Consider the following 24,724-nt stretch of genomic DNA (forward strand, 5'->3'; position numbering starts at 1 on the left):
GCTAAATCCTGAAATGCTGGCAAGAGTAGGTGGCTGAAGACACTTGAGAGGCTAACAAATGGGATAAGGCTTATGAGAGAATGTCTTGGAGTTGGCTTCAGATGTCTGGGGCTCTCCTCTTGAGGAAGAGAGTTGTACAGGCTGCAGTGGTTTCTCTTCATTGCCAAACATCACCTCACTTACCTCTGGAGTGACAGTGCTTGGCAAGTTCTGATAGAGAGTTAAAACATGAGCATACATTTGCTCCTTTTCCTGTCTTTTCTCTAATAGCTATAAGCCGCTTGAAATTGTGTTTTTGAGAGAAACATCTCAAAACCCCCATGCTTTGTGGTGGATTTGCAGGGAGTTGATTTGCGTTGAGAGAAAGTCTGCTTTTAGTTTATAATTACTAAGGGTGGTGGATAAAAACCAAGCCCCTTGCCTCTGATACACAGGGAAATCTGGTCATTTGAACTGAACCACCCCTGAGTAATCTCCTCCTTGTTGCATGATCTTTGTGCCGTGTCCTGTCTCTTCAGGGTACCTGGTGTACTTCACGAGACCCATGACCATGCACCGCGCCGTGTCCCCGATGGAGCCCACACCCAGGTGAGTGCCCTGTGTGGAGTTTGAGGTGTGCTGCTGTCATGGGCAGGAAAGCAGGAAAACACCAGGTCCTTCATTGGAGCTAGTCCCCTCCAGTGTTAGCTGTGCCCTCAGTGCAGAGTGCCTGGGCCCTTACACCTCTCTCAGCAGAGACTTCTTTCCAGACAGTGGCACCATTGCTGGCAGCTTGGGTTGGTGGAGATGTCAGTGTGAGCTGCAGGACGTTTTGGTAGGAAAAGGCCCTGGAAGTGCATTCCCTTTCTTCCAGGTCTCTGTCAGCTTTATCAGCGTACCACAGTGGCCTCATTACTCCAATGAAGATCCGCACGGAGACTCCGGGCAACCTGCGCTTGTACAGTGGGAGCCCAACACGCAGTGAGAAGGAGCAGGTCTCCATTAGCTCCTTCTACTACAAAGAAAGGGTAAGTACCACACCAAAACACTGTTCCCAACACTTCAGCTCTCATGATCTGTTTTCCTTTCATTTAGCATTGCTATAACAGAAGCTTTGTATTTCTCTCAAAAAGACATCTTTTTACAGGCAACTCTGTCAAGTGGATTTATCTGCTATTAGTAACTTCTTTACTCATCCTCTCTAGCATTTGACCTGCTTATTTTGATGTTTCTGTGTGCTGACCATCACAGTTCCCTTCAGTACATTATGCTGCCTCTCTTTGCATTGTGTAGGGTTAAAATTTCACCCTTTAAGAAGTTGTAGTCTACAGATAGGTACATGTAGGCAGCTCTTGCTGTTCTGGGTACTCCCTGATACATATAACTGCAGAGGGTTGTGTCTCTCTGCAGCTTACTGCCAACCTCTCCTGGACTATGGGATGTGGTTGGTTGTTTCTATTTCAGGTGTCTCTTTTTTATTAAACAAAAATAATTTCTACATGATTCTCTGAAGACCTTCCAATCCACATAATTCTGGTTTAGGTGCAGGTTTTGCTGTTCCTGTTTATGAGGCTTTGGAGAAGAGTGGGATTGTTTCCTTCTGGGACATGGTGGGTGGTGGGAAAGACCTGTTGTAATTGTAGGATGGCCACAGGGTAGTTGTAAAGCAGGTATGAGGGCTGCTGTGCCTGGATCAGATGCTGTGGGAGCAGTAAGCCTAGCAGATTGTTAGAAACAAACTGTGCTTCAGCAGGGGGTGAAATGGCTTGCAAAAATGCAGTAAGCTTCCACTGGGAGCCTCAGAATTTGGGGCATTGAGTAGTTTGTTCGCTGTCCCTGCAGAGGACATGAACCTGTTGCAGCAGTGAAGAGATTCCAGGTAACCCAGGGAAAGCTAAAAGCTGTCTGCACTCTGCTGGCAGAAGAGTTTGGGAATTTGTGTCCCAGGAGCAGAAGAAGTCAAAGCCTTGAACACCCATCCTTCCTGGGCACTGAGACAAGTCTTGTTTTTCTGGTGGTGCTGGGTGTGACAGCCAACCCTGTCTCTGGGGCTGTGTCCTGCTTACATGATGTCATTACACCTCCCAGCTGCAGGAGAGCCCCTGTCCCCAGTGCAAGTTCTGCTTCCCTACAGACCCCAGAAGACTCTGAGTTCCCATCCTGTTTTTTGTTTTTTGTTTTTTTTTTTTTTCCCCATGCAAGCTTTTTTTTTTTTTTTGATTAAAAGAAAAAATGGTGCTGCCTGGAATTATAGAATAGAACTATAGCCTGTCCTAGCCTTTGTGGGAGAGTTTATTTAAAGAGCTACCTCTGTCCTCTGCAGCAGGCTTGTCCCCAGCACACAGCCTCTCTAAGATGACAGACAAGGCTAAAAATAACATGTGGAACCAGCTTGTTGCAATTTCATGTGACCTGTCTCCCCAGCCCTTATATTGATGGCAAGAAGATTATTGTCACAGGGTAAAAGAATTCAGGAGAACAAGCATGTGTGCAGCCATGTCTGCTGAAAGCCAAGGGAAATTCCTGTGTTCCCCTTCCCCTGCCGAGCTATCTCCTCGCATGCTGGAATAAATGTAAGGACCTTAGCAGGGAGCTGGTTCAAATGTTCTTGCAGATAAAATAGTATTTAAAAAAAAAAAAAAAAACCCAAAAGCCTGTGTCTCCCTTCAGCAAAGGTTTTCTGATTCTTCAGGAGTTGATGTCATGGCCTCTGTTAGATCAATGCTACATATTTTTGTTATTTCATTGTGATGTTTTTAAAAAGCCCAGAGTCTGAGTTTAGTTAACTCCTTGCTCTGAAGCTTGGATTTTATGTTTGCATTAAATAAAAGTTGTGCATTAAACTGTGGTATCAGAAAAATTCATCCCCAAAACTGAATTTATCAGTCATAACCAAGTATTTAAATCCAGTGTAGCAACCACTGGCATCCACTATCATTAGCAAACAAATGGAATTTGTCCATTGCTAGACAGGAAAGATGTCATGTTCCCATAAAGGCAGGGGAGCTGCTGATTCCAGCAGAGAGCTCCTTAGTAAGCCAAAATGAAACTAAATCTGGCACTGAGCCTTTCTGTGCTCATTTAAATACATGTATATATATATATATATATATGCATACACACACACACACACACACATATATATATATATAGATCTTTCTCACTTTTTATTCACACATGCACACTCCTCCTTTCTTCCTCCCTCTTTTTCACTCCTGAAAAAAACCCCACTGAAGAGCAGTAGTCAGCAGAAAGGAGGAGCTTTATCTGTACCATGGCAATGTCAGTGTTTTGAACCTGAGTGTCTCTTAAAGAAGGTGCCATGGAGTTCTTTTTCTCTCCTGCAATTAGAGGGTCATGCCAGCGGGGACCTGGGGACTGCTCAGCCTTGCTGTACCTGGGTGTGGTGACAGGGGTGTCCTTATGCTTCCCACCAGGGAACTGAGCTTAGTTTTGCTGGTTTTCCACTATACTGAATTTCTTTCAACTAACCCTTTTCTCCTTCTCTATGAGGCCTGCTGGAGGAACCTGTAGCACATGGCTGCAGCCTTCTCCTCTCTTTTTCCATGGGGCCCTGCAGCCAGCCTTGGCTTCCTGGCTGTAGGGCTCTCCCAGCAGTGAGATGCAAAGGGATGTAGAGGCTGAAGGCATGGTTGATGGTCCTCACTGTCTATCATCAACTGAAAACAGATGCAAAGTACATTGTACCTGACCCAAATATCCCCTTTTATTGTGTTGACTCTTAGAGATCTGTACACAAAAATTTTTTTCAAGTGAGTGTACACTAATGTGCTTTGAAAGATTCCATTTGCTGTTGCTGTAATACTGTGTTGAGCACCTACTGCAATCAAGTTCCTAATGAAAGCCTACTTTGGAGCTATGTGGCATAGTCAGTCAGTGAATTTGATTACTCACTCAATCTGAATGAGTTTCTCAACCCATTATGAAAATACCCACATGGCCCTGCCAAGTAGCAGTGTCTCTACATCCCTTCTAATATCCTGACATATGGTTTTTTATTGTTTAAAGTGAAAGTGAACAGTTACAGCAGGTTCCAGTGAATGAAGTTCTGGAGGATGCTGGATGTTAAAGGGAATCTGAGTAAGCAGGAGTGTCTATTTAGCTTCCTGCAGATATCTGTGCCATGGCACTGAATAGCTGTATTAAAATTGATGCAGTTTACACTTAGCTGCCTTCCTCTTCAGGCAAGAGGAGTAAAACTTCGGAGTTTAGGCGTGTGGGGCACTTAGGTGTTGTCCTCTGCTCAATTCATGGTATGAACAAGGTCACATGAAGCAGCTCAGTGCTTCTTGCAGTAATACAAATCCACATGGAAGACTTTATTCAGCTTTGTGTTTGCCAAAGTCTTCCCTAGAGGCTGATGTTGGGCACGGACACAGCAGCCCTTGCTCTGCAGAGCCATGGGTAGCGCTGTGTACGATTGTGTGAGGGTGAAAGTGGGGATTGTGGTTTGCAACTGTTCGTTGTGTACCAGGGCCATTGGGAACAGTATCTTTTACTCTGCTGGTTCAGGGCACTTTTCATTTCAGTTTATTTACCTTTGTCTTTAATTTTCTTGGTGTCTTTCTTCCCTTTTCCTGGGTATAATGTTTTCGCGTACAGATGTCTCCTCGCTCTGCCCGGCGGCGTTGGTCCATACAAGCAATTAACGACTTCCCGGTACTGTGTGCTGTGCTAATACTGTCCTTGATATGACCCTGTCTTCTGCCCAAGGGCCCAAGAATAAAATGCCACCTGCCTGCCTTTGAGTAACCTGCACAGAGCTGGGGGACTCGCACTCCACGCAGGGCCTAGGGCTTCACAAGAGCAGATGAAGGTGTAAGTGGGCAGGAGCAGACAGTAGTTTGCAAGGAGCAATTACTGACCTACAAGATGCCTGTTTCACCTGGCATTGCGGTCAGGAAAGGATGCCAAGGGGTAATTTGAAGTGTAAGAAGAGATTGACCTCTTAGATACAGAGTGCACTGTAGAGGAGCTGAGTGGTTATTATACATCATCTACCAATTGATGAGACTGACATTAGAGCACCTAATTTCTGAAAAGACAAAGCCTTGCTGGAGAGGGAGACAAGATCACTTAAGAGCTGTGGAAGAAGCAAACTGGTTGAGCTTCTGACAACAATCTGTCATCTCATTAAAATGAACTGCCACTTCTCAGTGCAATCTATCACACAGTCTTATTTCCTGGATCAAAAAATACAATTTCTTCTTAACTTGTGATCTTCTCCCAGCCCTTGGAGTTGCACCACTGCATTTATTTGGAGTGGCAACTTCAGCCACTTCAGCCACCTTGGCAGGTACTCCCTCCTCCTGGCACCTGCCCTGCCAAGTCTGCTTTGACAGTTGTTTTCTGATAGTCAGGTCCACGTGTCCCTCAAACTCCAACATCATTCATTCTATCATCATCTTCTTGATCTCAGGATTGCTCAAGCTGTGCTGTACATGTGGGCAATTACTATTTCATCACTCATCTTCCAAGCATAGACGAAGCTCAGAAAATTCCATTTCAATTTAAAGATTATCTCTTTAAGTCTGTTTGTCTTAATGTCTGCATGAACAACTGTTTTTTCACAGCTGCTGCCCTTCATGCTATCTCTTCATAAGACAGCAGGGAATAAAACAGAATCCTGTAACACCTGATTTAACTTGGTATAATAGGATCAAGTTTTCCTAATTGCAAGAGTTCTAAAACTGTACTAGTAAATAATAGGTGAAAGAAACCAGAAGTAATTTACCTGACTCCATCAAGGCTTTTTGCAAAGAGCCTTGTGAGCAGCAGAGGCAAGAAATGAAGTTCTATCTTGAATTGGAGGCAGACTGAAAGAAAGACAATCAAGCAATGAACTTGCCAGCTTGTGTGGTAAATTACAGAGCACAAAGGCTGTGGTTTAATTCCCTTACCACTGTCCTGGAAGGAAGAGCAAGTAGTGATGTGATTAAGTTATAATTTTCAGTAATGCACATTTAAAAGGGTTACAGGGGTTAGTCCAAGCCTTGAAGGATTGATTGTATTTGTGGATAACCTTTGAAAGAGGCTAAACTGACTCTCTGAAGGGGGCAGCAGTGCCTAAGGTGAAGACACAGGCATACACAAGAAGAGGCATAGGTTATTAGTGCAAATAACATGCTTTCCTTCTGGAAGAAAAGCTCAGCATTGCTCAAGGTGTTTGGGGAAGCAAGAGTTCAGCAAGTTTACAAGAAGCAATAATTCCTCTTTCTTTCTAGCCTCCTCTTCTGAAGTGCCCATGCTTCAGGGCAGGTGCCAACTACTGATTGATGGAAGCTATAAAGAAATATTCCTGCTGTGGGGCACTTGACTCAAAAGGGCCTTGGATTTTTTTTAGCACCTTTATGGCAGGTGCCTGATACTGTGGGAGATGCTGGAAATAGTAAATGTTAATTATTTTGAAGAGAAAATCCAGGCAGTGCTGCATGAGCCACACGGGGGAGTTAATCTGTAGGCAGTTGTTCAGAATAAAGCAGCATAGGATTCTACAGGGAGGAAGCAATTTTTGCATTTTATTTTAGAAAAATAAATGAGAAGCAGCTTGAACCTGACTTGAGCAGGTTTAACTGTTTTGTACATGTCTTATTGCAGCTTAATCTCTTGGCATTGAGTCTGTTCTCTTCTGTTCACAACCTTTACCTTTGCCCTACTAATGCCAGTTTATACCACAAACCCTGAAATTTTGCATATGCTGATGTGAAACAGGCACTTTACATTTCAGGATCCTGCTTAAAGCACTGCCTGCCTCAGCAGGATCCAGAGGCACACACACCCAAGTGTTCAGCATCCTTTCCAAGCGGGCAGCATTTTGCAACTCCTGCTGCTGAGTATGCAGTGATCATGGTGGTTGCTACAAAGCAGTTGGTGGCTTATTCTTGGGCTATCTGTTTCTACATGTAACCCATTTACTGCCATCGTTATCACCTCAGATTGCAGCAAATTACAGCCTTGGGTATAGTAGTGCAGGTGCAGGCTGGCTTTTTTAGTCATTATCCAGTGCTGTTCCCTGCTGTCACCTCCAACCCATGATTGCCATAAATGCTCTGGTTTCTTTCCTTCTCGTGCTCTGAGGAACTGATGAGTCTTAATTTACTTATCACTGTAGCCATTTTCTTTTGTGTCTTCCTCTAGTTAAACTGAGGAGCAGCTGGGTAGGTGCAGATCTCCTTGGCATGGATTCTAGGCTTCAGAAAGAGCTAGAAATGTCGTGGGCAGTGCAGAAGACCTGTGCCTATGTCCTTCAGCTGCCAGCAGCTATCTTGGTGCATGTTGTTTCCTGCTTCAGCTCCAACAGTTATGTTCCCTGCTCCCCATCCTGACCTGTGCTCCAGCCCCTAGGAAGAGATGTGTTTTCTGCTGTGCCCTAATGCCCCTGAGCCTTGGTGACAGCTTTTGATTACACCATAGTGGGAGCTGCTCCTGGCAGAAATGGTGGAACGGGAGGGAGGTGGACCTTGGCCAGACAAACCCAACCTAAAGCTTTCTTTGTCTCTGGTAATCCCTGTTAAATGTGCTCAAATACCGCCTGGTGGAGAGCTACTCCTGTAATTAACACCAGCGATTACTGGATTCAAAGTAGAACTTCTGCTGTAAATGGTGATGAACTTTACCCCATCTGTGATGGTTCCCATACTTCTGATTGTGGGTTTTTTCTAACTCTGACTTGCTGTAGCTGAGGTAAGCCAGAATTGCAAAAAACCCAGGCTTTTTTAATGGGACTCTACGTGTAGCTTTACAACTTTTTTCTGTCACAGCTTTAGAGGCTGGAAATGGTGGGCATGGAAGTGTAGTACAGACGGGGCCTGTGGCCATCAACTAATTCCATTCCTGGAGCTGCACTGGTAAAGATATAGAGCTTCCTTTTTTGCCAGTAAATAAGCAGAGTTAAAAGGAAGAAAACAGGACAGTTTTGGTTTGAGTCCAAGTTCTCAGGGGGTTCTGGTATATTTAATGTTTCCATTTCTATGGTGATATGCTAAAAGCAAACAGTGGAAACCATTCATGAGAGCTCTTTTTCATTCTCATCTTCATTTGTTGTCATTCTCCTCCCCAAAAAAAAAAAAGAAAAATACCCAATTGCCTGTGAAAAATGATATGTGTTGTCCATGTTTGTAGTCTTGAAATGCTTGTTGGGAGGCTTCTTCAGCCTGCTCTTGCAGGGGGCAGGAGCAGGTTGAATCTGTTCCCAAAGACTGGGTAGAGGGAGCTCTCCATCGACTGTGAGTCCTGGGGGCAGCTGGCTTACAGATGGCCAGGAGGTGGCAAGTTGCTCTCCAAATTACCTACCAGGCTCCAGAAGCTCTTGTTGATAGCCCTGCAGAATGTGGTTCTGTGTCTGCAAGTCTGGGCTCAAATGCCCACTCAGACACAGCACAAATAACAGCTTTTGCTGTGAGAAGCCTGGTAGCCCTTCCAGGACAGTGCCTGAGCTCTTTCCTCCTGGCATGTCATTGTGCTGGGTTTCCCAAGCTTCACTCATATTGATTTTGGTAGCATCAGCAGCTCCTCACCACACCTGGCAGACAGCATTTGCTGTCCTGAGGCAGAATGAGGTACTCAAGTGCCACTGTTACTTGGGAACCTTGTTGTAGTACAGCCCACATCCTTCAGCATAGGGTTGGCAGCTAACCTTTTAGTGTTATCAAAACAGGATTAGCCTGCCCAATGTCAAGAGACGCAGAACTGTTCCAGACTGTGCCTTGATTAGGAGCTGAAGGACCAGGAAGAGAGGTGGGTCCTTGGGACCTTGAAGAGAGGTGGGTCTCCCACCTGACCCCATTCTAGCTACCTTCCACTGCGTAGTGCTCTTCAGCTTCAGGGGACAGATAAGTACTGCAGGCAGATTCCTCTGGGATGAATGAGGATTTGAATAGACGTGGCAGAGAACTAGTCAGTCAGCTTTTCCAGAGCACTGGATGCTGACAGCCCTGTTTCTACCAGTGTTTCACCCCTCTGAATGTTGGGCACCATGCAAGCTTTGCTCCTCTTTACTCAGGGGTGGTAGAAGATCAGGGGAATGGTGATGCTATGTAACATTGGCACCCCTGGAACAACCCACCTTCAGCTCCTTTGAGGCTGAGATGCCTTCTTCACTGACTGTCAGGCTGGAGCCTCTGATCCTCAGTTGTGCAGTGTTCAGAGAAGCTTCAGGAGCTCACCCTTTTTGCTTCTTGTGGCATGTGTTAGTAGTATGCTCAGCATGGCAAGACCTCCTCAGCACACTGGCCTAAGCTTGGGCCAGGCAGGCAGTGGCATTTCTTAAGGTCATGAGTAGTTTTTTAAGGACATTTTGTGTCTGATAAGCCTGCCCAGGTCCTCACAGGACTGCCTGGTCATGGTCAAAAGCCATTTGGCCCAGAGCTGGCCTCACACCCACAGTAAAGGTGATCCTGCTTGCAGATCCAAGTCCTGCCTTTCCTGTATCCTAGTCTGCTCTTTAGGAGCACCAGTGTGAGCCTGTGTAAGCTGTGTCTGCCTTGCAGAGCCATCAGCACAGGGCTGCCCTGCTGGCCCCTTGAGAGAGGGGCTGTTCTGCTTTGATGAGATGTGTGGGAAGCCCCAGCATGAGTGTCCCAGGAGAGCCTCCCTAACTCAGCATGCCCGGGCGCTTCCGTGTGGCTCCGTTGGCTCTGTGTGGCAGTGAGGGAAGGCACCATAGGAGAGCAGCATTGCAAAGCATTGCAACCCTGCCTAGCAGCCAGCACTTCCTTCAGTAGAGCTCCAGTGCCTTCTGCCTGTTGTGCTGCCACACATCCTCTCATCCCTCCTCCTCGCTCTCCTAAAGCAAGGAGCTGGAGGAGGCCAGGATACCAGACAGATACTCTACAGTGTTTCACACAGCCAAGGTAGCTTTATGTAGCTTGGCTTTAAGATGGCCTCTGTATCTGTTACAGGGAGTATTTGGGAATCTTGGCTTCTTGTTTCTGTTCCCTCCTCTTGGTTCCTCTCCTTTCTTCTCCCTCCTCTTACATCCTGAGCCAGCTGTAAGTAGCTGTGAGCATGGTAGCTAGGGATCCTTGCTAGGAAAACTTGGGCCCTGCTTTATCATCTACCAGTTGTTTGTTTGAAGCTGTTGATAAAGCAGGAGGTGGGAGCCCTGTGCTGGCACGGAACAGGGCCGTTCTCACCCTGAGAGGGCAAACCTGGAGACGGTCTGGAGCTGTGGGCTTGCCCTGAGGCAAAGGGCGAGCAGCAGCTGCCTCCAGCATGTCTCTGTGCTGACGCTGGCTGAAGTCAGCAGTGGTTTATCTGCAGAGGGTTCCCAGAGAATGAGAATTGAATGGTCCTCCTGCCAAACTTGCCCAGGTTTGATTGGCATCCCAGTGCTGATTTATTCTATTATTGGCTTTCACGGGGAAACTCACAAAGTACTTTTTGAGTGAGTTTGACCTTGAGCTCGCTGCCTTGACCTGCTTTTCACTTCCTACAGATGGAGATGCTTGTTCTCCTGGGCATATAATGGATATTTTCCAGGGTAACACAGAGCCTTCTGAAAGGCAGGTTTGGGTGCTGCTTGCATTATTCCTGACCCTAGTGCTTTGTTCCCTGTCCCAACCAGCCTACTGTCCTCTTCCCCGGTAACACTTTGCCTTTGGTTCTGCAGAAATCAAGGAGGTGGAAAAGCAAACGAGAGGGGACAGATGCCAACAACCGACCCATCAAAGCTGCTGGGAAAGTTATTATCCAAGATATTTCCTGTTTGCTGCCTGTCCACAAGCTGCTGGGGGAGCTCTACATGTGAGTATATGTGGGCTGTCATCCTTTTCCAAATGAAAGTAGCTGTCTTTGGCATTGCTGTGCTTTAGTCCTGGCATCAGTCAACATGGATCCGTGAATGTTTCTCTACCTTCTTCCTCTGTTCTTGCCTCACTGCTTTTTTTGGTATCCCTCTGCCTGTGAGAGGTGACCTGTCTCCTGTAAATCTGAAAAGTGTGAGGGAAGAAATTTGTGATGAGGTGTGGTCAACAGAGTTTGAATCAACATCATCACTGCAAATTTTACAGGTTCTGATTTTCGCTTGCTAAAGAGAGAAATTATCTGTAGAAATTCTTTTTCAAATCTCATGTTAAATGGACAGGCTTAAAAATCTCAGTAAATGCACATTTTCATTCTGTAAAACTATTAATAGCTCATAAAGCTTTTTAATTTCAGAAGTGTTTGATATGTTCCCACTTGGAGTCTTGGTTGTACATGTCAGGTTTGTTGTGCAGGTTGTTCTGTGTTACTAGAAAGGATGGAGTTCTGTGGGCATTTTTGTGTTTTTGTTGGTTTTGGTTTTTTTTAATAAAGGGCTTCCTTTTTCCGGACTTTCTAAATCACATGGTTACAAAACCTCTGTTCCTGAATTTCTTTCTTAGCTTTGGTAATACTGGCTGGTCCTTAACGGAATTTCCAGTCTATGGACATTCAGGAAAGAAGCAGGTTTCTCTTATGAGGAAAGAAAGAGATGAAAAAAACCCTTCTTTCTCTCCCTTTCTATGTTATTAAAAAGGATATTCTTTTGAAAAACCTGTTGGACCTTTCCTCTTGGGACATCTTGTGTAAACAGCCTGACCCCTTTTCCATGTACTGTAAAAATCTCAAGCAGTTAAGTATTGGAAAGATTTCTGATGACAGGCAGAAAAGCACACATGGGCTTCCTCAGCCCACCTTGCCAGCCTGTCAAGGCTTCACTCAGTGGGTGTGTTATCCCCCAGCCAGCCTGGTTCTTCCCAGTATGCCCCTGTCTCCCTCTGAGTCAGCCAGAGCAGACTCATGGGCTGAATGGGAACAGGACCATGTAGCCAATGGCACCAGCTTTTAGGGACAAGAATGATTCTGGACTTCGTGACACCCTGGCAGAAGTTTGGTCTAATATCCTCTTGGAAGTGGTGTTGCTTAGAATCAATCCCAGCTAGTATGGAGTTGAACTCAATGTGTGGTGTATTAGCAAAAATGAATAGTGGGAGGAGGATGACAGTGATCCCTGAATGACAGAGAAGGATGGGATGGGATCCTGGCCATGCAAAGAGGCTCATATTGATCAGGAGGTCTGGGCTGCTCACTGCTGCCAGAGCCGTGTTCCCCCTTCCCCCATTCCTCCCCACCTTTGTAGGTAATGTGCCAGTCAGAGCTGAGTTACCTCCTTTCTTTTCAGACTGAACGTGAATAACATCCAGGAGACTTGCCAGAAGAATGCTGCCTCAGCCTTGGCTGTGGGGCGGAGGGATCTCGTACAGGTATGCCATGGAATCCAACCTCTTCCTCAGAATGCTGTGCTACCCTCCAGTGGCTTGTGCTGTCACCAGCACCCCAAGGCCACTGGGGTTCAGCAGCTCTGTCAGGGAGTCCCTGGGTGGTGAACCTGGCATGTGGAACTGCTGCCAAGGTGGTCCCCACCTCGCTGACTCTGGGCGAGAGATTCCTTGAAGGACCAATCTCAATTGAGAGATTCCTTCCCAGGACTGCACACAGATTCTTTTGTGCCCTTTGCCAAACTGAGTGAAACACATTTTTCAGGGAATTCCTGTAGGCAAAGTGAGGAATGCAGCCTGCTTTTGAGTCATCAAATGGAGTAACTGTGCACAGAGTTGCCTAGCTGCTGTCAGCATTTTGATCCATAATTTTTTTCGTACTTATGTAATTGTTCCCATTGTTTAGCATTCTGCTGGCACTGGGTACTAACTGCAGCTATCTTCTCCCAAGAGAGCCTGAGCCCAGAGGCCCCAAAATGGAGCTGGCTATTTGCCTTCAGCTAAAAAAAGGAGAAAAATGGCTGTTGTGGCCCACGCTTTTCCCTGTGATTAGTCCATTGCAACAGGCAGAACATTTGACAGGACATGGGAACACCTGAAATGGATGGGAATTGGCAGTGCCACAGGAGCTGTGCCCATCTCCTCAGCATTTGGTTCTTTCTAGAGCTGGGTAGGCAACATGCATAGGCTTACCTGATCTAAGCAGAAGCTGACTCAGGCTGTTTTCTTGCTTCTTGGTGGGTTGTGCTACACCAGCAGAGAGAAAGTAGGTCTAGTTCCCCCTTGTCTGTTCTTCCTCTTGCAGTCTGGTTTGTCCACATTGGACCAGAGTTTGGGTGGAGTAACTTCAGCAAGATTTCTCTGAGATAACTTTGTTTCTTGCTTGGTTTTCCCTGTCCCCTGTAACTCCAGCCTGTAGTGCAGCTCCCAGCAGACATACAGGCTTGAATTGCAAGTTACATTGATGTGCTCTGTAGCAGTGTAGGAAGTGGTGTCTTTCCTGTTTGCTTTCTGTGCACTCTCTTACTCAGCCCAGTCCTTGTTTCAGTTTCTCTTCTGTTGCTCTCTCTGGTTTCATGGGGAGCAGCTTTGGGTCTGCTTTTTCTGGGTGTTTGTTCTTTGTACTTGGTGCATGTGGTTTTTCTTTATTGTCCACATTGTCAGTTCTCTGATTTCTGCTGTCTTTTTAGCTCCCTGCTCTTTTTCCTTTCCTGCTTTATTTTTCATGCTAAACTAGGAGCTTTCCTTTTCCTTGGCATATTCTAACTGTCCCATTTTTAAATGCACAGCAGAAAAAAATAGTCCTAGATCAGTGGTATAGAGACTGACAAGATGGAGCCATTTTCAGAGTAGAGGATGATAAATGAAGGAGAAATTTCATGTGAAGTGGTTAAACTTCTGAAACAGAAAAAGCAAACAGTGTCCTGTTTGTGCCAGGCTGCATTAGGAGAATAGTGCTCAGTGATACCACTAATGAAAAGATACTTCTCATGCAAATAATGACTTACCAGTAAACTTTCTGCCACCAGTTCTTGGGTTCAGACATCTCTGAACCCAAGAACTGTATCAAATCTAAACCCTTTTGAGACTGGTGACTATAAAATACACTAATAGACTATAGACTGCTCTGCTTTTGCATTTAACTCAAACATAAAGTGAGTGGAACAGGGAGAGCTTTGGTTTTGTGTTATTCTCTGCATTATTTGTGACACAGAGACCGAAACTGTTCCCTGCTGTCAGAGGGGAAAAAAAAAAAAAAAACAAACAACCAGACAAGCTCCATTATTATCTGTCTGTCTGTGTGTGAATTTATGCACACCTATGCCCTGGGAGTGTGGTTAATCCTAATTGTAGCTTTGCTGCTTTTCCTTCCTGTCTACCAGGTTTGGTCACTGGCCATGGTAGCCACTGATCTCTGTCTTGGACCGAAGTCTGACCCAGATTTAGAGATACCTTGGGCACAACATCCATTTGGACGTCAATTACTGGAGTCCTTGTACGTGTCTGAATACTGGAGAGGGCTTGGTGATTGGTTGGCTGAAGCAGAGCCCTCCATAACTATCTATGTGTAAGGGGTCATTTCAGGTTTGGGGTAGTGCCACAGCATGGATTTTTTGCCCACCTCAAGCCTGTGATGCATCACAAAGGGAAACTCCAAATGTGTTTCTGGCATACAGGCGGCAGCCCTTGACCTTCCACCTATCACTCAGATCTTCCTTGGCCAGCATTGAGCAATAGGCCAGACACAGGTGGAGCTCTGCTTTCCATGCCCACAATGCTTGACTTGGAGATTTGAGTTTCCTGCTCCCCACTAGATGAGCCTGTTGGTGCAGCACCTTCTTTTCACCTTCAGATTCCCTGTTGTCATCTAGCTTTATTGGGAAATTGTTCCAGTGGCCACAAAGCCAAGTGTTAGCTACAAATGTTTTCCAGGTGAATCTGCTCAGGAGTTACATAATTTGTGACTGATATTATTTGTCAATCCATGCTGTTTGGAAGTGCAGGATTTGTGTGCTGTGCTTTCCATACTGTTGCTTTCTCCTGCTGCATGGCAGCAGTAGGAGCACGGCACAGGTTGTTCTTTATCACTCTCAGCCTTCAGAGCAAACTGGAAACTTCCTAGCCTTCTAGAAAACCTGCAGCAGCCTTTTGCCTTGTGATCCAAGTGCAGGACACGTGCACTCAGAGGGCTTTGTCAAAAAGATCTTGTGGCTGGGAGTGAGTCTAACATCAGAGCCCAAGTACTGCTGAATTCCCGGAGCTCCCATCTTTCTCCCACCAGTTAGGGCATGAGCGTTTTCAGAAGGAGAACTTGGCTCCTTAAAGGTGTGACAGAAAAGCCAACCCAGTCCCTCAGTGCACATGTCTCCTGTGGGCAGTCATGACACCCAAACCCATGCGTGCAACAGGCTTGAAATTAGCTGCCCTGGAGTCTCAATGGTTTTGCTACTGAATGCTGCCCAGTCTCACACTGTCTTTTCATTTCCCAGGCTGGCTCATTACTCACAGCTCCATGATGTACAGACCCTGGCCATGCTCTGCAGTGTGTTTGAAGCCCAGTCCAGGCTCCAGGGGTGCCCCAACTCTTGTGTCCCCTTTCCTCAGCGTGCCTCCAACCTGGCCTCTCACAGCCGATACGTACGATCACCATTTCTTTCCCATTTGTCTTGCATATCTTTGAATGTCTCTCACATAGATGACATGACTTATTCTCCTTTCCCCCTCAACAGCCCAGCTTTACTTCCTCTGGCTCCTGTTCCAGCATGTCAGATCCTGGGATTGGCACTGGAGGCTGGAGCATAGGTATGAGACCTGGCTAGTAAATAAAGGAATCTCCCACCCTTCCAGCCAAGGTTTTAGATGGCTCCTGTGGTGGGGAAAAGAGGGAGTTAGTACTGGCTGATTGCAGATGTGCTCTACCAAAGCAGCTCTGTGGGGTTTGGCCAGGATGGTGAGACTTCGTGGCTGGAAGTGAGCTGGCCTTGCCGTATCTCTGTTGAGGCTCCTGCAGTCCTGCACCTTCTGACTTCAGTAGATACTTCATTCAATGAGTATCAAAAATGGCCTCAAAATGTCATCAGCTGGCTAATTCCACAGTGTTTGGGGGAAAAGCAATGCTGGCCTTTCTTCTCTCACTGAAAGAAATGCAGCAGTGGGAAAGCTGGGTTCTTGGTGCTGTGAATATCCACAGAGGTTTTTCACTGTGACAAAGGGGGGCTCTGGTGTCAGAGTTGAAACTTTTGGCAGATTCCTAGTGATATACACGACCTGGGGCAGCATCAGCCCTGTTAGCACCATAGCTGTAACTTTTCAGTGTGATATCAAGGCACGTGTGACATGGTGAAGAGGAGAGAATGGGGGTTAGGGAAGCTAATAATCTATTGTAGCAGTTATTAGCAGTCATCTCCCTGCCCCCAGGGCAGTACCTTGCATGCAGAGGCCCCTTTACGTAACAGCAGTCCTGGTGATGAGAGTCCTCCCTGTCTAGGAAAGGGAAACCCAAGTCTGCCTGGGAAAATGTTCCCAAACAAACTCCGTGGGATTGATTGCCTGGTTACTTTTTGTCTAAAGCAGAAGGCAAAAGGGATTCGTCCACATCAGATTTCTCTGTCTGGTGATGCCCATTAAGTCCTTTCACCAAAAGTGTAGTAGAAGCACTTGGCAAGTAGAGGCTGGCGTGTAGTTCTTGGAGGCGGGGCAGTGTTTGGAATGCAGAGGGTGGTAGGACAGAGATAGGACTGAAACGCGGGGGTGCAAACCTGTGGTTTTTCATGTCCCTTCCTGATTGCAGTTTTGAGGGGGGAGATGCACTCACAGGCTCTTGGTGTTTGCAGCAAACAAAGACACAGAGCAGACCTCCACTCCCTGGTGCGAGTCTTCTCCAGATGACTTCCGCTACGGAAACCTAACGTATCCTGATCCCCGGGAGAGGGAGAAGGACCAGCATGAGAAAAACAAAAGGTAGGTTATCACATGCCTTGGGGGTATTCAGAGCTGCCTTACTTGTGTCTCAGTCATGTGGAACTCCATGGCCAGGTCTCTTGGTGCTGTGCAGTACCACACCTGTCCCTGGACCTTGTCATTCACACAATTACTTGAAGAAGCTTCATCCTGCAGGTCAGTGGTGCTGGGATTACACATGATGCATCCCTAAGAGGCCATGGTGGGGGTACCAAAGGACAGTCCACCCATGGAGTGTGCACCCTGGAGTGTAGAACAAATCTAGGCCAGAGCAGTTTGTGTTCAGCAATGTTTCAGCAACCTGTGGGAAGTGCCCTGCTGCATTTCCAGCAATGTGAGCTGGCTGCATAGCTATCACAGGAAAGAGGATTGCAATCTCTGAGAGTCAGTCAGTTACAAGCCTGTTTGTTTCTCTAGGCTGCTGGATCCTGCTAACACTCAGCAATTTGATGATTTTAAGAAGTGCTATGGAGAAATCCTTTATCGCTGGGGTCTGCGAGAGAAGCGGGCCGAGGTTCTGAAGTTTGTCTCATGTCCTCCTGATCCCCACAAGGGAATTGGTGAGTGTCTGAACCAGTTGCTCAGGCAGAGCCACAGCTCTGCCTTGGGAGTTTAGGAACGTGCAATCTGCAGGGCAGGATGTGTCATGAATGGAATGGACAAAGTTTATCAGAGAGACCCACCCAAGCGAGTCACAAGGGTTTAAAGTGATTATATAGGTGTAATTGAACCTTGGTACAAATCGTTCCACAGGATTAATGATAGCAAATCAATTATTTAATATGAATAAAATATGAAGGGTTTATTTAAATTGATGAATATAATGATAATCATTAGACTAAAAAGGCCTTAATCAGAATTATTTACCACACAGTATAGAAAATTAAAACTAGAAATACAAAGTTATTCTTTGTATTAAAGAATACAAAGAATAACTTTGTACACTGGTTATTAAATAAATAATATCAAAGCTAGCTTAATAATTATCAGGTAGACTGTGATGTCCATCCATAGCAATGACCATGGGCAAATCTCTCTCATTGAGCTTTGAGGAGTGACCTTGAGGGGTGTCCCCACCCAAGGTAAGGATCTTCACACACACCTAAGGGAGGTGTGTTAAAAATTTTCACCATTTAAAAATGGAACTGGTCTTTATGGTGTGAAGTGATTGACTGTCAGTCACACAATTTTAGATAAAATGTTGTCCTGCCTGCTCAACAGAACGTGTTTTATTTTTGAGTAAGATGCTATCAGCTCTTCGGTTTCTTCTTCTGTAAACATCTGCCTCTCCCTTCCCTGCCAGGGTTTTCACATCCCTGTTGATGCCAGGCTTGATGAGGAAGCATTTTCCTTACCTGTTCATGTGATGGGTCTAATTCAGGATAGTGTGATCAAGCTGGTTTCAGCATTCTTCAACACTAAGAACAGCAGGGCCCTCTCTGCTCAATCCATCACTGATAGCTTGCGAGTAAGGTAAAATCCAAGCTGTTTTACTCCTGCTTAGGCAGAGCATCCTGCTACAGGGATAAAGTGTCCATTGGTTACTGAAATGTTACAGCAAATGTGGCATTTAACCTCTGACAGAGGCTACCTGTGCCAGTAAGTGAGTTTGACTTCTTCACAGTTCTGGGTGGAGGTAAGGCTTGCAGGTGTTGGTTCAAGGGCTTTGTAGACTATAACATCTCTCTAGGAAAGCTGGAAAATTCACATACTGCCATGCCAGCAATGCTCAGCTCTGTGCTGGTGAATGTCCTTCATTCCCTCTGAGATGCCCTGTCTTCATCTCTGATCCTGGACTGAACTGTCCTTACGTTAAAATTGCAAGATCTCTAACTAGGTGAGCTAGCCAGCAAATAGGTAAAGAGAACTTTCGTCCCAAAATACTTCCAGCAGCGTAGATGCCCAGCTTAAGGACAGCTGCCAAATTGTCTTCTTCACAGACCTCTAGAAACAGATGTGCTTGACCTGGGGGGAGAAAGACAGGTGAAGGATGCCGGAGAAACAGCAGTAGTCTCACCTTGTAACCCAAGATAACTTCTGGGGAGTAACTGGAGTGAAAACAGGTGACTTAACCCACTGCCTTTGCCTCTCCTTGGCTGACAGTCTGATACAGGAGCATCAGGTGGGCTCCCTGATGAGAAATGGAGGCTGTTCTTGCTTGCTTAGTGACACTTTATAGTGGTAAGAGGTGGGTGAGACCAGCAGGAAGCCTTCACGAGTCAGTGTCTCCAAAGCTTGAAGTCCATCTCAGATTTCCAGCAGACAGCTGTAGCCATCAGGGGAATTGCTGGGCCGTCAGTGCCTCAGTGCTGCAGCTGCCCCTTCCTTTGATCGCGTGTGGAGAACAAACCAAGATCTCTAAACACCGTCCGCCCTCCCATCCTGATGGAGCTTTGAGGCGGTGTAAGGGGCTGTGTGCAGGGCTGCTTTGTCCGTGATCCCAGCACTGACCCTCTGCTCTGCTCTGCCTTCCCTCCGGCAGAGTTCGGCGTGTACTGCAGCCACTGCCGCAGCGAGGTGCGCGGCACCCAGTGCGCCATCTGCAAGGGCTTCACCTTCCAGTGCGCCATCTGCCACGTGGCCGTGCGCGGCTCCTCCAACTTCTGCCTGACCTGCGGACACGGGGGCCACACCAGCCACATGATGGAGTGGTTTCGCACCCAGGAGGTCTGTCCCACGGGCTGTGGGTGCCACTGCCTGCTCGAGAGCACCTTCTGAGCAGTGGGGACAGCGAGCCGCCCGGGAACTGATTGAGTATTTAATTCCCAAGCCATGTTGAGTCAGCTCTGCTCCGCTCTGTCTGGAGGAGATCGCCGCAAGGAGCTGAAGCAGGACGTCCTGGTAATGTGCTGTGGTGATGTTTACAAGTGCTTCCATTACTCCTATGCTTCCCAGGATGCTTTTCAGACCAATTTGACCAAATTCCCTGCGTCCATTGCTGGCAATGGATGCTAGACCAGAAAAATTGCTCTCTCCTGTAGAAGGGTTTGTGAATATTGGTTAGTTTGGGATGAAGAGGTTTTTGAAAGCTCCCGTGGAAAGGGCCCACCTGGCAGAGCCAAACTCACTTCAGCAATGTAGAGTCTTTTGTCTTTTCCAGGTGCCTCCTTACATGGGCTCAAACTGAGCAAAGCAGTCGTTTTACACAATTAAAGCAGAAATAATTCTCAAGCAACAGTAAGCTCTGAAGGTGAGTTGTGAGTGGCGCTTGAAGAGGAAATAGTCCATGGAACTGTGCTCAGAGTTTCCCTGGAAGCAGCAGGGTCCTTGTTTTGAATGGCTGTTTACATCGCTTAGATATCCCCACAAAGCAAGAAAAGGAAATGGCGTTTTTCAGGATTACATTTAAATAATTTCTGCTCTCGTCAGTACCTATGAAAAGCCCAGACATGCACCCAAGGTCCCTGGGATTAGTGACTTCCAGCATTTTTAGTACTGTTAGGCTTTGAGTTGTCTCCATGTCCTGCTCTGACCAGGTGATAAAATGCACTTTAACTTGTCCCTGTCTTGGTAGTGACACTTCCTGGTCACTGGGAAAGGCATCTGCCTTTTGAGTTTAGGACCCACACTGTCTTTTAGATGTGTTCTGGAAAGCCTTTGCTCCCTCACTGGGAGCACACACAGAGGACACTTAGTATATCTACTTTTGGCTGTTGTTTCCAAGCACTATGGGGGAAATTAGGGTTAATTTGAGATTTGCTGCTGCTGGAGTGACCAGGCTCTTGAACAGGGAGGCAGCAGTTTGGTGGAATCCATAGAGGCAAAAGGTTTATGACTTTTCTTACTGTGGAGCATCAACTGGAGAATGTACTGATGGCTCTGTCTCTTTGGGGCTGTGCCTGCAGGGCACTCCCAGCACGGGGATGCTGCTGTGCAGTGTGTGCACACCTGGAATGTGCAGCCTGTGCCTCTCCAGGGCTGGCTTCAGCCTGAGCTTTGGATTTAGGTGAATGTGTGGTCAGGGATGAGCCAGCTGGAGCTACCCCCACCTGTACAAGCACTGATCCCTTCTCCCACGCTCGCCTGCTGAGTGGGGTCATGTGCCATGCCCCTTCCCAACCCCTGTGCTAGCTCAGGCAGTGGGATCCTGTTGTGGAATAAACAGATTATGTATCTTAAAACATTAAAATTATTTTTTTAAGTGCTGTTCTGATAGAATGTGGTGTTGTTGCTCTGATGGCTCTCTCTCTGTGGGGAGCCCGCACAGCTCTCCCTCCCAGTGGGTGGTGAGTGTTGCACCCACGGCCCTCTCCCTGCACCCCAAAGCAGGGGCTCGGTAGCAGCAGAGCCCCACAAGAGCTAAGGCACTGCTGGGTCCCCCAGCCCTGGCTGGGACAACGTGCTGACACACCTGCCACACCAGCCTGGGAACAGACTGGGAACTGCCCGCGGTTGTGAGGCTCCTCTTGGGAAAGCGAAGCCGGGCGGCGTCTGAGCTGCCGGCAAAGCAAAGCCCACATCCTGCAGTTCGGGGAGGCCCTGGGCAGCGTCTGCCCCCCGGAAAGCAGGCGGGAGCTCCGGGGTCCTGCCCGGCGCCGCGGCAGCCCCAGGGCCAGGCTGCTCCTTCCTTGCCAGGAGCTGCAGGGACAGCGCTCCCGCCCTCGCCTCCCTGCACGACAGCCATTCAGCCTGGAAGTATTCTCATTTCCATGCTTGAGTGCTCCTGTAGCTTGGAAGCGAAAGGAGATTTGTTATTTAAAGGTGACGGACCGACAAATCGTGGTGTTTAGTGTGTTATTACAGTCCATTACGGTCCATCTCCGGAGTATGTGAATGCCCCCGAGGCGGAGCGCGGCCGCACTTCAGAGGAAGGCGGAAAAGCCCTTGCCGCGGCTGTTGGTGCAGCCCTGCACAGGTCGGTGGAATGTCTTCCCGGATGCTGCCAGCATCTCTCACACCCTGCAGCATGTCTGCTGGTTCTTTTGGGAGCAGCCCCACTCCTTGCAGAAGTGACTATTGCAAGGAAACGCAACCGGCTTAATCTGCCCGCCTGGAGCCGATTGAAGAGAGAAACGTTGTTGCCTTTGCTGTGCAGGGCAGCAGTAAATGGTCAGAAATGGGGCGTGGTGGTACCCACCCCTGACTGCCTGCCCCTCAGCCACCTGCTCTTCCGAATAACTTGTACCGAGTGCAAGAAGTTCCCCAGTGAGGCCCAACCTCGCTCTGAATTGCAGCTTTAGAGAAGGGAAGGGAGACAGCGACTGCTCAGGCAGTGAGCGTGGGCCAGAGCGTGTGCCAGACCAGCTCTGGGGATGCTGCCATGGTCACACCAGGTGAATTGGATAGAGCCTTCAGCTGATGACAGTGCTCAGGAGTGTGGTCAGTCGGGCTGCAGGGCAGGGGATGATCCATCCATGGTTTCTGCTGGAGCAGGAGCAAGGGGCTATTGGATTACTGCAGCTGCTCTGCACGAGTCTGGCGCGCTCTTTGTGCACCGAGTGGGAGGGGTGTCAAACCACTTCCCTCAGGGCATCCCCGGTGCCACTGGTTTGCCAGGGCTCAGGAGTGAGTGGACACTGCCAAGGAGCTCCATCCCAAGCCAGCTCCGTCCAGAGAGCCGAGCCAGCAGTGCTCTGCAGATGCCCACGCACCCCACACCTGCTTTGGCACCCTTCCCAGGCCAGTGCAGAGGAGGATGCCAAGGGCGGGAGACCTTAGGTCTGACCCTGAACAGCTGCTTGCCAAAACTTGCTTCAGCTGCCTGCCAAGTGCATCCCAGGAGCTGTTACCTGTGTATCCATTAGCTTTCCCAAGGATGGGGCTGGAAGAGAGAGAGAGGGCTCCTATGACAACCCACGCTGTGCCCTAAAGGCCAGTGTCAGCATTTTAAACCCTATTTGTTTTCCTACTGAGGGTGTTACAAGCATGGTGTGCCTTTCCTATCCCCTCTGAGGCTTTGCATGTGCAGAGAAAGAAGTTTAATCCCTGATGATCAAGTCTGGCAGAGAAACAAGTAGTGTTCAGCAGAGAGGGAAAACCTTTCCCATGGATGCAACACCAAGCAGAGTCTGTACTGGTCTCCTCCTCCTTGGTGGCCACAGCTCCATTATCCCAGCATCAGCCCCTCCAGCACTGCAGGGCCTAATCCTGCCCCAAGCCCAGCAGCACATTCCTGCTGTCTCCTGTGTGCCAGCCCCAGCGTCTGTCCGTCTGTCTGGTGGGGAAACCAGTTTAGGAACTGATGAGCCAAAGCCACTTGGCTGCTCTCATTCCAGCCAGGCTGATCAGCAAACTGACTACACTTCCTGATCCTGCTTGTCCTGGGGCTGGCACGGTGCAGGGACAGGGATGAGCACAGCAGCAGACACAGGGCATTGGCACAACCCTCTGCTGCCAATGTGATGCTGTTACACCAGTGTACAGTTTGTTCCCAGTACTGTCCCTCTCCCAGTGCCACCTGTGCCCAGTGCGTTCCTACTCTGCAGGTGACAGGGTCCCCCTGCTGCCCCATTCTCACTGCAGGGCTGGGGATTGGCTCACCCACTGTGGGGACACCCTTGTGCCTTCATGGGGGGACAGAGCCCCACCACAGAGCCCAGGAGGTAATGTGGGGAGATGAAATGTCAGCTCACAAGAGCCTGGCTCATATCCCTGGGCCCTGCTGTGGCACATTTGAGGAACACAGCTCCTTGTGCTTGGGAGAGGATGGCAGCAGGGACCCACAGGTCACCTGGCAGCTTTGTGGGCTGGCAAAGGCTGGACCCACCTCTACCATGCGTGATGATTACAGAGGGTGGCCCTTGGCAGCCTGTGGCCCCAAAACCCATGGTAGGGCTGGGCTGCACAAGCAAGAGCAGCCAGTGGGGACTGCGTGGGGCGGGGGGGTCACAACCAGGTGGCCTCTCCATCTCCTCCAGCACCCCACAAAGGGATAGTGGCCACTGCACCTGAGCATGCTTGGGGCCTGGGGTCCCTGGTTTGGGATTGGGTGCAGTGGCCTTCAGCTGAGAGCCCCAGCTCATTCAGATCTGCCCCCCACCTTGCCCTCATGCTCATCAAAAAATCCTCAGTGTCCATCCAGAAGCCACCCTAATGCCCCAGAGAGCTGTGCCAGATTGAGCTCACCCACCACAACCAGGACCACCGTGGCCATTAAGGGTATTGGGGAACCCCCTTGGGAGAGTGTCCCACTCCAGCATCTCATTTGGGGTCTCCCAGCAACCTCTCAGGATTACTCTGGCCCTCCCAACCCCCAGAAAATGGTTTTTGTCCTCCACCCCAAGGGACTCCCAATGCACCTCAGGTGCCCTGCAGCAGCCCCAGCCAGGAGCATGCCCACCCTTAACCTTTCTGCTCCTATCAGGGTGCAAAATCAATCTGCCCACCCAAAAAAGGACCTTTCCCCCAAGCAGGTGGCAGGGCCATGCCCGGAGCCGGGTGGGGAGGTGGAGCTGATGCCGACTGCCACAGCAGGTTTTGCATCCACCTTGATTAAAGGCCTCAGTGAGCGCCTGGCCTGCGCCCCACAGCACCCCAGAGCCGGGGGGCTGAGGTGGTGTGGTGACCCACCCTTACAGGTGGGGCTGGGGGGGCTCCCCATTCCTGGGATGGCAAACCCCACCTTAATCACTGGTTCCAGCCCGGTGTGGCCGGCAACGCCAAATTTGCTGGCACGTGGCCAGCCCTTGTGGTCAAGGGTGTCACCCCAAAGCAGCCCCCCTTACTTCAGAGGGAAATCTTCACAAAAAAATGCATGGGAAACTCCTTACTTGTCATTCTTTATTAATTATTTGGCTGTGATTCTTCGGGGTATTTGGGGCTACATCCTGCCCCCCCTCCCCCCCCCCAGCTACTTGCAAATTTAATTAAATACTGAAATATATCTTCAAGCAGCTGGGAAGGGGATGTGGTGCCTGGCAGCAAGTGACACTGGGGTGAGTTGGCCTCTGGGTGACCCTAGGAAGGACCCTGCTCTCCTAGGGCACTCTGAGCCAGGACTGGGGTGTCCCCTGCCTTGGCCACAGAGGATCTTAGAGGGGGATTGGTAACTTGGGAAGGGTGATTCCCCCAGGGCTGCCCTATAC

At 48.5% G+C, this 24,724-nt stretch overlaps 1 protein-coding gene across 7 annotated transcripts in view; it reads left to right on the forward strand.

The window, feature by feature from the left end:
- The window catches only part of WDR59 (WD repeat domain 59), a 49,608-nt gene extending 28,750 nt beyond the window's left edge, over positions 1 to 20,858 (forward strand). For 4 of the 7 annotated variants that reach the window (XM_041400739.1, XM_041400735.1, XM_041400738.1 and 1 more), the window contains exons 17-26: positions 519 to 588; positions 854 to 1,007; positions 10,610 to 10,743; positions 12,143 to 12,224; positions 14,123 to 14,235; positions 15,230 to 15,377; positions 15,470 to 15,542; positions 16,574 to 16,700; positions 17,118 to 17,260; positions 19,183 to 20,858. In XM_041400739.1, the coding sequence (XP_041256673.1) occupies positions 519 to 588; positions 854 to 1,007; positions 10,610 to 10,743; positions 12,143 to 12,224; positions 14,123 to 14,235; positions 15,230 to 15,377; positions 15,470 to 15,542; positions 16,574 to 16,700; positions 17,118 to 17,260; positions 19,183 to 19,418 (1,280 nt within the window). In that variant the 3' untranslated portion in view covers positions 19,419 to 20,858. Of the gene's footprint in view, positions 1 to 518; positions 589 to 853; positions 1,008 to 10,609; positions 10,744 to 12,142; positions 12,225 to 14,122; positions 14,236 to 15,229; positions 15,378 to 15,469; positions 15,543 to 16,573; positions 16,701 to 17,117; positions 17,261 to 19,182 lie in introns of those variants that run through there. The other 3 variants (XR_005952384.1, XM_041400740.1, XM_041400741.1) reach the window with 3 other exon arrangements.
- The last annotated feature ends 3,866 nt before the right edge of the window (positions 20,859 to 24,724 follow it).

Source organism: Onychostruthus taczanowskii, unplaced genomic scaffold (genome assembly GCF_017590055.1).
Source record: "Onychostruthus taczanowskii isolate IOZ18803 unplaced genomic scaffold, ASM1759005v1 scaffold18, whole genome shotgun sequence".
Classification (NCBI taxonomy): Eukaryota; Metazoa; Chordata; class Aves; order Passeriformes; family Passeridae; genus Onychostruthus; species Onychostruthus taczanowskii.